Below are 12740 nucleotides of genomic sequence, written 5' to 3' on the forward strand. Positions count from 1 at the left end.
TATGTATGTGTGTGTGATATTTTTGTTTTTTGTTTTTGTTTTTTTTGGGAGGATCTGTAATTATTCCTCCTTCTTATCAAGGAACAAAAAACTTTTATACAGTTTTTGAATAATGCCGAGCAAAGAGCAAAGAATTTGGCAAGGAATAGTAATTCAAAGAGTCATCCATCATCCGGCGTAAATCGAAAGCCAGAACAGCTAAAATTGCTCTTTAGTTATTTTGTGACTGACGATTGACCAATTGTAGACCACAAATAGCAGCACAATGGCTGCTATTTTTTGTCTACAATTCTGCAAGAGTCTTACAAGATTCACTCTTATGTTGCAATATTCTTGCATATCCAACGGCTATCTTGCATGATCTTGCAAGATGGTGCGTAATTTTAAAAGATCTTGCTAGATAACCATCCGTAATAGACTAGGGCTATACTGTAAAAATTCATTTTTTAACCCAAAAGAATTTCACATGAAAGAGAAACTTTACTGCAACCAAATGTTACTTTTACTTCTTCCTGCCAAATAAGTGAATTAAAATAGTAGTTTATTTGAAACAGTTTCACGAAGCCACAGATATAACTCCATTGGCTATAAGCGTTTGTATCAAGGTCTCGTTTTGAAACCCTCTATTTTGAATAATAGACGAAAAAACGTGCGCCGAATATCGTGCCGATCGCGTATAATTCGGGTCGTCAAAATTGACACAAAACACTCCAAATTTCTTACTATATCCGTCAATCCACTCAAAATTGTCAATTATAGACCACAAAATATAATTTTTCACGTTTATGCCATCGTGTTCAATTGCTTTGTAAATTTCGTTCACGTGCGCAACTATGTATTGCGTTTTGTTCACATCCATAGTTTCGTTGCAAATTGACGGAAAAGAGCTATATCCGTTTTCTGTAATATACCACGGAGTTTTAAACGTGTTGTATTTGTTTTGAACCCAATTCAGCATTCGCCGAATTCCGTAGGGTACAACTTTCAGCCAGAGCGAAGCTGATGCAGGCCAAGATAGAGGTTTGTACATTATCACGTCTTGATCGTTGTTCATTGTCGGATGTTTTCTAGTCGAATAATTTGCGGCTCTGCAAACGTCCGACGTGTAGTAATTCAAACCTACAAAATCTGTTGATCCTAGAAGCAGCGTTTGATCTTCTTCGGAAAATGTCGGAAGCCTAGATTTATTGAAACCCTGTTCAAAGCTTCGTTTCTCGATGTTATCAATCATGACTTGAGGGTAATTACCCGACCCAAGTAAAGGCGATAGCAACCAGCCCATGTTAAACTCCATTCGTCGTTCGGCTGCTTCAACGTCGGCTTGCAGGTTCGAGCCCGAGTCACACCAGGTGGCGACAATTGACAGCCCAACTTTTCCATTCTGGACCGACCGATATTTATCATTATATAGATGCCAGGCTTTTTGGTGCGCTAATAGGTGATAATGCACCACTAGATAACCCCCAACACCCGTCATCAAAATTCCAGGCGCGCAATTCGTGTATTCATAGCAATTCGCGACCGATTGGGGTTCGTTCACAGTGATCCAATTTTTAACCCGATCTCCGAATAACTGAAAACATAAATCTGCGTAGGAGGCAAACCAGTCTGGAAACTGATCGTCAATTTGACCGCCTTCATCCTGCAGAGTCTGAGGCAAATCCCAATGGTACAATGTGATCATGGGTTCGATTCCCGCCCGGACCAATTTGTTTATTGTGTCGTTGTAGAATTGAATTCCATCCCAATTAATGTTCGGATCTTCAAGTAACGTATTTGTCATGTGACTCGAAATTTTTCCTTTGGGTAAAATTCTGGCCCAGGAAAATGAATATCTGTAAAATTTGACACCTGAAAAGTTAACTATAGTTGAAAAATTGAAAATACCGATCCCAATTTCTGGTAAAATTCAGAGAATACTCGGTTAAGATTTTAACAATGTTAAGCTATCTCACAATAACGGCAGTCATTCAAAAGCCGTTATTCTCAGGTGCGCACTCATGCGCAAATGTCTATTGCGTTGTCATAACAGATCATAACCAACTCAAAACCTCACTTGTTGATAAATTGTGCTCAATTTCATGCACTCTAAAACTCTCGTGTGAAATCACACAATTTTTTCTCGTGTAATGAAAAGTCACACAATTTTTCGAGTCTCGTGTGATTGCACACGAGAAATGTCTCCTCGTGTGTTAAAAAGTTACGCGATTTTTCGTCTGAATGAGCGTTTGAAGAAAATTAGCAATTTCTAAACAAAAATTTTTTTCGCAAGCTGTTTTTTTAATTGTTGTTTTGAAAAGTCATAAATTCACAATTTTTGTGTGATTCAAACGAGAAAAATATAGAGTGTGCCTACCTGAATAACGATAGAAAGCATAATTGCGTTCACAAATAGCCTATTTACAAGGCTTCGAAGTCCAAGGCATCGGTTGTGAGGAAGGGTTTTAAATAATGGTGTTCAAGCGAGTTAGTAAGAAGCCCAGATTGAGGTGCGCGACGCAAGCCTGTTCTGAGCAAATTCACGAGTGTTATGTACAGGTGCTACAATGCAACCAAGTGACAGAGACTGTCAGCAAGTTTACAGATTCAAAAGACTTATCAAGAGTCCAAAATAGACTGAAAATGCACAGTCCAGAATCTGAACAAAGTACTTAAACACAACTGAGGACACTGCTCGAAAAAAAAGTGCCAAATTTAAGTTAATGCGCAGCAACCAGGTCCGAGGTGTTGTACTGAAGTGTGCTACACTCAGTAACACTATTTGATAATATTAGTGCTATTTTGAGAATTTACATTATAGTGCGTGAAGCACAAACTGGAATTGGACAAGGTCCATTTTAACTTGTGAACAAAATACTAAGTAGTTTTGATTACACTACTATTTTAAGATCAACAACTCGAACTGATAATACCATGACGTGATATTATCACGCCACTTTGAGAACACCAACTTAACCTTGGTAACTCTGTGGACACTGTTATCTGTATCCAATAGGGTACTAGAGAACCACGTGTCCGCATGTATAAAAGGAGCTTGCACGCTCAACCACCAGCACAATTTGGTCCCCGATAACTTCTTATTTAAATCAAACTCCCGTATTGCTCCCTTGCTTAAATCTCAGCCTACTTGAGATAGATTTTGACTTAGAGCATTTTGTGACAAGTTCTTAACTAAGAACTTTCCAAGTCAGAAAATATTAATTTAGCACAATTTTGGAAATCAGGTAAGTTCAGCTTATTTCTCTAAGTTATAATTTAACATCTCTTAAATTCTATCTAAGTAACAATTTAACTTAGAATATTTCAACCTGTGCTAACTAGTGCTATCTCAGTCTTAATAACTTTAACTATTCCATCCCTTAACGCTAAAAACGCAAAATTATGTAAATTATGTAAATTCAACGCCAATCTTGCAAATTTTGCGTTGAATTTAGCGTAGATCTTACATATATTGCGTTGACTTTAGCGTAGATCTTACATAAATTCAACTAATTCAACGCCAATCTTACATAATTTTCGTTGAACTTCGCGTAGATCTTTCACATTTTGCGTTGAATTTAGCGTGGATCCTTGAGAACAAAGCAAACATCCCACGCTTACGGCTGGGGTAGAGGCGGATAAAGGTGTTAAAAAAAGTCAGGTTGTGAAAAACGACCAATTGTGTTTCATTTTTATCGGAAGGGTCAATAATCTGCACGGAATCAAAATATTTTGAAATGGAAAGTTCAAAGGCAAAAGTTGTTGGCGAGATATGGATTGATTCGTCAGACGGCCAGCTCGACCTATTAATTAACGAACATAACGCAGAAATGAAGGTCTCTGGATAACTTTTAGGAAAACACAAAAATTTCCCACTGAGTGCGACAATAAAGAAAGTGTTAATGAAATTTAATAACAAAAAGGAAGGGGCATGTCACTGTAAAAATACATCACTCAGCTCTACGACAAAATTGGAGATAAGCATTGAGAAAAGCTGTAAAAGTGTGTTTGAATTTCAACTGCCCCCCCCCTGACTGGGACAATATTTCATTAGTGACTTCTGGACAACATATGTCAAAATTTCCAGACATCTTTTCCTATGACATATATGGACTGGGTAACCACCTAAAACTACTCGATGCTGTAACTTTATGCAAAATACAGAAAACCTAGGGAAACTAGCAAAACGAAAAATGGAAGGGGCATGTCACGGTATAATTACATCACTCAGCTCTACGACAAAATTGGAGATATGCGTTGCGAAAAGCTGTAAAAGTGTGTTCGAGTTTCAACTGGCCTCCCCCTGACCGGGACAATAGTTCATTAGTGACTTCTGGACAATGTATGTCAAAACTTCCAGACAATTTTTCGTATAACATATATGGACTGGTTAACCACTTCAAACTACTCAATGCTGTAAGTTTATGCAAAAAAAAGAAAACCTAGGGAAACGAATTTATCATTTGCATTCAGGAAATCAAAATTAAAAACCTGCGAAACAATCAGAGGGATATTTGTCCAATAATCTACTTGAATACTATCTATTGCCGGTTGCGAAAAAATCTGGTGGTTTGATAATAATTTGGACAAGAACAGTTAATCTCAAAGCACTCAAAGAAAACAATGCCCGTCAGAATATGTACTCTGCACAATATGATTTCTTTTTATGCAGCACTCAACTAAAAAAATACTGTCATCAATAGAAAAGCACACTTCTGCAAGAAACTATCAGAGGCATCTTGCCGCAATTCCCTTTTTAATGCTGGCGAATTCAATTGTTTTGATTTCAAATGACGCAACAATTCAGGAGAATTGCTTCAAAAAATGAATATTTACTAAAAACTTTATGAGTTGACTGAATCACCTGAAATTTATGGAGGAAATCACACACTACGACATTATCTTCCATACAATTTCGTGTAGAGAAGAGATCTGTACAAATCATCTCGTTGAACGATTTAGTTTTCAAAATCACAGTAACAGTTTTTTCGATCACTTTCGAATTGATATTTTCTTAAAAGTGAAGACTTCTGCATAAAAATAAGAAGCTTTTGGAAAATCAACCACATTGTTATTTTGCCAAAAAAATTACCTGGCAAATTGATTGAACGCCATGCACTGTGATCACAAAAATACTCAAGTTCTTTAGTCACGTAAAATTCGAACTTCAAGACACCCTTACAACTATGTGAACCCATAAAATCAGATGATCGCGAAGCTCATGAATGGCTCTATCAGCAGAAAACTCAACTACTTGAGAAAATTGTTTCAAATCACCCAGCTAATTTGTTGAAAACGGCCAACTCTGCAGAATATTGTGTGAAAAGCAAACTACGAAAAGTGAAATATTACACAAAGAATTCAAAGCTTTAAAATGGGAATGTCACAAGGTGAACTCAAATTTTTGAAGATATGTCAAAAATTTATTGGAACTAACGAACAGACATAAGGTATTACAGTAAAGACAAATGTTATAAAGTTCTAGAAAACGTCATGAAAAAATCTGTAACAACGAGGAAGTCAACCAATACAAACGAAAAGCCATTTCAATTAAATTTTTCAAGGCTAATCGAAACTTTAATTGCGATGGACTTGGCGATGCAAAATCAGCTGATAAAGTGAAACTAGCCATTAGAAAAATTAACACAAACAACAAGCCTTGTCTTGATGGACTAACTTTTAGATTTGAGAAAAAATAAGGAAATTTGAACTCAAATTCAGTCCAACATTTTCTATCAGAGAAATAATCTGAAAATCTACCTGCAACTAAGCTCTAAACAACAGCATGCATAATTGCCTGGTAAACAACTCACCTTTGCCCTCAAGAAAATTTTAAAAACAGCAGAACGGTTTGAATATAAAGAGCATTTGGTCTTCATTGATGATTTCTGGAAGGCTTTTGCTTCAATTGATAGAAATTTATTATACAACTACTCCAGATTTTTTAAGTTCGAAGCTTATTTATCAGCTCTGTTGCAATGTTATACGAGAGAATGGAGCTGTCATACAACTAAATGTTCAATTTTTTTTACCAGTATTATTGCAAAGAGGATTGGAGCAAGGATGCCCCTCTTGGCTGTTCTATTTACATAATCTATTAAGGCGCTACTTTATTTTATTCAAAACACTATACTCTTGGAATCTGAATGCAATTAACGATTTGAATCTTACACCGACAATGTGACCTGCATAGTTAAAAACGAGTGTTGATCCGTTGTTTCCAGTTTTGTGTAAGTTTTCCAAGCTTTTCTAGTTCTTCAAGTTCTTAGAGAACATTATAATAGGTGGTCAAAAACCGTTATTTTCACAACATTTCCAGGAACCTAATATAGTCTTCAAAGAACAACAACCATTTTCTGGCAGTTTACAAAATCAACCCATTCGAATTACAAATTAAAAATAAACAGCTGTATTTCTCTAAATGGAATATTAAGTCACTCGCCATTATTTCGTCTGTGCTGTTAAAAATAGTGCACGTCGCAAGACCTCAGAAAACAAAATTAGGATTAAAAAATGGATGAATATCGCTCACTTGTACGCCTGCTAGAGTACCAGCAACAAATTCGATCGAAATTCTATGTGTTTTTGGAGTGGAGAACCATAGCGTCACGAAATTGATCTCATGAAACCGGATAAACATTGCGTCGGGCGGATAAAGCACAGAGATGATATCATCTGTTCGTCTCACATGAACGATGGTGCAAATGCTTTAACTCTCAATAATCCATTTTATAAAAAAATGAATATTGGTTTCTCATAGCAGCTAAAACTGATGTTTCAAATGTTTATGAACAATAAAAAAGAGCCTCGCTAGAATTAGGTGTCTCTTCCACAGTTTTGGTATACTTTTGCGAAAAATTGTGGCTCGATAAGAACCTCTCCGAATTTGAGAAGAACTGCTCTTTACAGACTGTCTCTTAAAAATGTCCGAGACAAACAACCCAAATGGAATGACGGTTTAGAAAAAACCCTGTTCGCATGTTTTGTGACAAGAAATTTGAAACAAAGAAACTTATTCTACTGGAATGCAACTTCTTTTCAACGATACGTCGCACAATGGCGTGAGGAACTTGAAAAATACTTTTGTTGACAAAGACCTTCTAAACTCAGGTTTTGTATCTGGTGTATTGCTTGGATCTTTGAAAAACTCGCGACCTATAACTGATGCTTATATTCAGATTTTCTTACGAATGTAAATCAATATTTGATGTCTGTTTAACCAAATCTTTGAATTTCTAAATTCAAAGCATTCTTTTGATTATGCAGACAAACAAAATTTGTGTGCAAGTTATTAAATTGTTTTGCACGATGCACCAAATAAAAGTTTTGCGCAAAATGCAAGTAGTTGCTCACTGAGTTGAGCTTGCGAGAGCATTCGTTTTGTTTCAAAAAGTGACAAATTTCAGTTTTTTGCCAACTTCTTCCGTTTAAGTTTTGAGTCAAGCTTCACCTCTTAAAATGTTAGCGTTAGAAATTTAGCATTTACTGTTTTTTGTCAAATTTAAGCACTAGCACATTGCGCTGCAAAACTGTTGTCTTTACTATATAAACATGATTTGAGACTCTTTTTTTGTCTGATGTCTAGCATTTAATGCATGAGTTCACAATTGGACAGATACCAAATCTTTAAGAAAATTTTATGCTTTAATTAAAAAGAAAGAAAGAGAAAGAGAGAGAGAGAGAGAAAGAGAGAGAGAGAGAAAGAGAGAGGGACAGTAAGATTTATAAGTTCACAGGTGAAAACCTAATTGAGGTTGAATATTTTTTTCTGCTATTCTATCAATTTCAAAGAAACCTGAACCGATTGCGTGCAAAAATTATGTGCAGATGATTTTATGTTGATCAGTTTTTTGCAAGATTGTGGTGAAAATTATCGAACTCAAAATCGAATATGATGAGTTTGTAATTTTATAATTTTTTTCTAACTTCTCGCTTTATGTAGTATATGATAGATTACTGTTATTATGAAAGTTACTATTTGTTTCATTATCTAACGAAAAGTATTTTGGCCCATTAAGTTATAACCACAATTGAGAATATGAAAACTTCCAAAATTTTTCTATGGCTTTGTTCATCCTAAATCACATACGAGATCCTTATGACACGCTTGTTTTAAATGTGATCCATGTGATCAGTAATAGCTCAGGATAATAATAACTTCTACTTCTATAATAGTTCATTATTTTCGTTTTACACTTGTCCAATTTCGTATTGTTAAAATCATGGTCGGACTGAAAGTTCTTGGCAAGCATACGTTTGGACTCCAGTGGATACGTTTGGACTGAGAAAAAGACATCATTGAAGTTTTTGTCAGCAATGTCACGATCGGGCAGAATTTTTTTATAACATCTTTGGATCGATGCAAAATGGTTATAAAAAAATTTCAGCTGGATCGTGAAATTGCTGCCAAAATTTCCACGGATGGTTTTTCTTCTGAGTGCTGCATAGAATTCTATGAATATATAGCTACTTCTCTGTTTTAAAACCACTGTCAACGACAGTGAATGAACAGAATTTTTATGCAAGAAACTAAAATTGTATTGTAATCGACGCACCATATAAAAGTTTTGCACAAAAGTGTAAGTAGTCGCTCACTGAGTTGAGTTTGCAAGAGTATTCGTTTTTTCAAAAAGTGACAAATGTCAGTTTTTGCCAACTTCTCTCTGTTTAAGTTTTGAGTCAAGCTTCAACTTCTCAAAATGTGTTGAGGTAGAAATTTAGCAATTACTGTTTTTTTGTCAAACTTAACAATTAGCACATTGCGCTGCAAAACTGTTGTGTTTACTATATAAACCTGATTTGAGATTCTTTTTTGTCTGAGGTCTAGCATTTATTGCATGAGTTTACAATTGGACAGATACCAAATCTTTGCTAAAATTTTATGCTTTATTTAAAAAGAAAGAGAGAGAGAGAGAGAGAGAAAACAGTAAGATTTATAAGTTCACAGGTGAAAACCTAATTGAGGTGGAATATTTTTTTCCATTTTTCTACCAATTTCCCTGAAAATTGAACCAACCGCGCGCAAAAATCATGTGCAGATATTTTTATGTTGATCAGTATTTTGCATGATAGTGGCGAAAATTATCGAACTCAAAATCGACTATGATGAGTTCGTAATTTTGTGAAATTTTCTTTATCTTCTCCCTTTAAGTAGTATACGATAGGTTACCGTTATTATGAATGTTACTATTTGCTTCATTATCTAACGAAAAGTTTTTTGGCCCATTAAGTTATAACCACAATTGAGAATATGAAAACTTCCCAAATTTTTCTATGGCTTTGTTCATCCTAAATCACATACGAGATCCTTTTGACACGCTTGTTTTTAATTGTGATCCATGTGATCAGTAATAGCTCAGGATAATAATAGCTTCTACTTCTATAATAGTTCAATTTTTTCGTTTTACACTCGTCCAATTTCGCATTGTTAAAATCATGGTCGGACTGAATGTTCTTGGCAAGCATACGTTTGGACTCCAGTGGATACGTTTGGACTGAGAAAAAGACATCATTGAAGTTTTTGTCAGCAATGTCATAATCGGGCAGAATTTTTTTATAACATCTTTGGATCGATGCAAAATGGTTATAAAAAAATTTCAGCTGGATCGTAAAATTGCTGCCAAAATTGCCACGGATGGTTTTTCCTCTGAGTGCTGCATAGAATTCTATGAATATATAGCAACTTCTCTGTTTTAAAACCACTGTCAACGACAGTTAATGAACAGAATTTTTGTGCAAGAGGTTAAATTGTATTGTAATCGATGCACCAAATAAAGTTTTGCGCAAATGTGCAAGTAGTCGTTCACTGAGTGGAGTTTGCAAGAGTATTCGTTTTGTTTCAAAAAGTGACAAGAGTCAGTTTTTTGCCAACTCCTCTTTGTTGAAGTTTTGAGTCAAGCTTCAATTTCTCAAAATGTGTTGAGGTAAAAATTTAGCATTTACTGTTTTTTGTCAAATTTAAGCATTAGCACATTGCGCTGCAAAACTGTTGTGTTTACTATATAAACATGATTTGAGATTCTTTTTTGTCTGATGTCCAGCACCTATTGCATGAGTTCACAATTGGACAGATACCAAATCTTTGCGAAATTTTTATGCTTTAATTAATAAGAAAAAAAGAAAGAAAGAAAGAGAGAGAGAGAGAGAGAGAGAGAGAGAGAGAGTAAGATTTATAAGTTCACAGGTGTAAACGTAATTGATGTTGATTATTTTTTTCTGCTATTCTACCAATTTCGGTGAAAACTGAACCAATTGCGTGCAAAAATTATGTGCAGATGATTTTATGTTGATCAGTATTTTGCATGATAGTGGTGAAAATTATCGAATTCAAAATCGACTATAATGAGTTCGTAATTTTATAAAATTTTCTTTATCTTCTCCCTTTAAGTAGTATACGATAGGTTACTGTTATTATGAAAATTACTATTTGCTTCATTATCTAACGAAAAGGATTCTGACCCATTAAGTTATAACCAGAATTGAGATTATGGAAACTTCCCAAATTTTTCCATGGCTTTGTTCATCCTAATTCGCATACGAGATCCTTATCACACGCTTGTTTTTAGCTGTGATCATTGTGATCAATAATAGCTCAGGATAATAATAGCTTCTACTTCTATAATAGTTCATTATTTTCTTTTTACACTCGTCAAATTTTGCATTGCTAAAATCATGGTCGGATTGAATGGTAATGGTCATGGTCGGATTGAATGGTAATGGTCATGGTCGCACTGAATGTTCTTGGCAATCATACTTTTGGACTCCATTGGATACGTTTGGACTGAGAATAAACCATCCTTGGAATTCTTGTCAGCAATGTCACGATCGAGCAGAAATTTTTTATAGCATCTTTCAATCGATGCAAAGTGGTTATAAAAAAATTTCAGCTGGATCACGAAATTGCTGCCAAGAATTCCACGGGTGGTTTTTTCTGAGTGTTGTACCCGGGTCGAGGTTTGGTGGTGAATTTTCGTAAGAAATGCGGTGAAATGCGGTGAAAAAAAATAATTTTCACCGCGTATTTCTTACATCTTTTTGCGGTGAATGCGGTGACTCGCGGTGAATTATTTTTTTTCACCGCGTTCTCAGTATTCTTACAAAAAAGAATCGTCCCCACACGGGTTCGATCCTCTGACCTCCTGCATGCCTTCAGCTGCTTACTCCACTGCCCCAACTGTCACTTACTACCTTGGCATTTCTCGTGAATTTAAATCATATTGAGTAAACGTTGGAAAGCAAATGCGGTGAATTTTTGTAAGAAATGCGGTGAAATGTGGTGAATTATTTTTTTTCACCGCATTCACCGCATTCACCGCATTTCTTACATTAATTTGCCATAATAGTCTATGCGGTGAATTTTTGTAAGAAATGCGGTGAATTTGGTGGTGAATTTTCGTAAGAAATGCGGTGAAAAGCGGTGAATTATTTTTTTTCACCGCATTCACCGCAATCACCGCATTTCTTACGAAAATTCACCGCATTCACCGCATTTCTTACGAAAATTTACCCAAAAACCTCGACCCGGGTATAGAATTCTACGAATATATAGCTACTTCTCTGCTTTGAAACCACTGTCAACAACTGTTAATGAACAAAATATTAATGTTAAAATTTGTCTCATGGGATAACTTTCTATTAAACAGGTGTGAGGTAGAGATAAGAATAAAATTTTACCTAATTCCTTCAATATCTCAATATCTCTATCCCAGAGATAATAACTATCATCAGCAACATCGCCCGTTTCTCCCTTGTGCACGTGACTCTTGGGGTTATGAGTGAAAGTGTCCCAAATGTTCACCCCTTTTCCATTTACATTCCAAGCACCCTCAATTTGGTACGCCGAGGTTGCGGCTCCGAACGAGAAGTCGTCCGGAAAAGTGCCGATTTCGAACTCGTCTCGAGTCGAATTGTTGAAAACGGAAGGATAAACAAACAGTTCTGAAGCTGTTGCAAAATAAATCTTTGTTATGAGAACTGTCAAAATAGCTGATAACTTTCGAATCATCGCTCAATTACTCTTTAAATAAGGCCTTTGATTTCGAGAGAAAGGTCGGCAAATAAAGCAAGTTTATTGTTTTAATGAGAACCGAAAGAGCAAATCGGTACTATTTAATTTCGGTTGTTTGTTGTTATTTACCTATCAGTAATGATATCTATTATGATCTTTTTGAAATTGAAGAGCTGTCATGTTCTGCGGTTGAAATAAAACGATTGTAACTAATTAGTAATTGGTAAGATCCTCTCAAGTATCATCAAAGCAATAATAATTTGATATTTCTTTTAAATGTTTAGAAAATTTTTCCATGTTTTGAAAATTTTCGTATCATGTATGTTAAGAAACCTCGTTTGCAACTTTTTTTGGTTACATAACAACAGCTTTTTGTGCGTAATGAGATCAGCATATCTCTAACAAACTTATTTTTGGAGCATTAGAAAACAGTTCAAAATTTCTCTCAGATTCAAATCACGCAGGATTCAAATCATGCAAATCATGCTTAACTGTTTACCAAATGCGGAAAAGATGGAACACTTTCAAAAAAAAACTCGCGCATTGAACAAAAATAATTTGTGTATGAATAAACAAATTGCTTCCAACTCAATTCACTTATTAAAGTAAATGATACTACATTAGTTGGCCGGTGAGACCTGCCTATATTAAGACTACGAGACAAGAAAAGCAGAAAAATCAGACAACAACATCAACGTTTAATAAAAAACTCTATATATATATATATATTTTTTAAAAATTGATAACGAATAGC

At 35.2% G+C, this 12740-nt stretch overlaps 1 protein-coding gene across 1 annotated transcript; it reads right to left on the reverse strand.

The window, feature by feature from the left end:
• Window positions 1–425: 425 nt before the first annotated feature.
• Window positions 426–12015, reverse strand: LOC142351480 (cytosolic beta-glucosidase-like). Its single transcript, XM_075403518.1, has 2 exons — window positions 11653–12015; window positions 426–1851 (listed from the first exon to the last, which is right to left on the reverse strand). Exons 1-2 carry the CDS (start codon window positions 11981–11983, stop codon window positions 557–559), a joined length of 1626 nt encoding a protein of 541 aa, XP_075259633.1. The 5' UTR covers window positions 11984–12015; the 3' UTR covers window positions 426–556.
• Between the last annotated feature and the right edge of the window lie 725 nt (window positions 12016–12740).

Source organism: Convolutriloba macropyga, chromosome 13 (genome assembly GCF_964194025.1).
Source record: "Convolutriloba macropyga chromosome 13, txConMacr16.3, whole genome shotgun sequence".
Lineage (NCBI taxonomy): Eukaryota > Metazoa > Xenacoelomorpha > Acoela > Convolutidae > Convolutriloba > Convolutriloba macropyga.

What these genes read in the sequence shown, in the direction of transcription:
- LOC142351480 (XM_075403518.1), bottom strand. Translation starts at nt 11,983, where the DNA reads ATGATTCGAAAGTTATCAGCTATTTTGACAGTTCTCATAACAAAGATT. An exon ending in TGAGATATTGAAGGAATTAG is followed by an intron (nt 1,852 to 11,652) that starts GTAAAATTTTAT and finishes TTAACTTTTCAG; the next exon opens with GTGTCAAATTTTACAGATAT.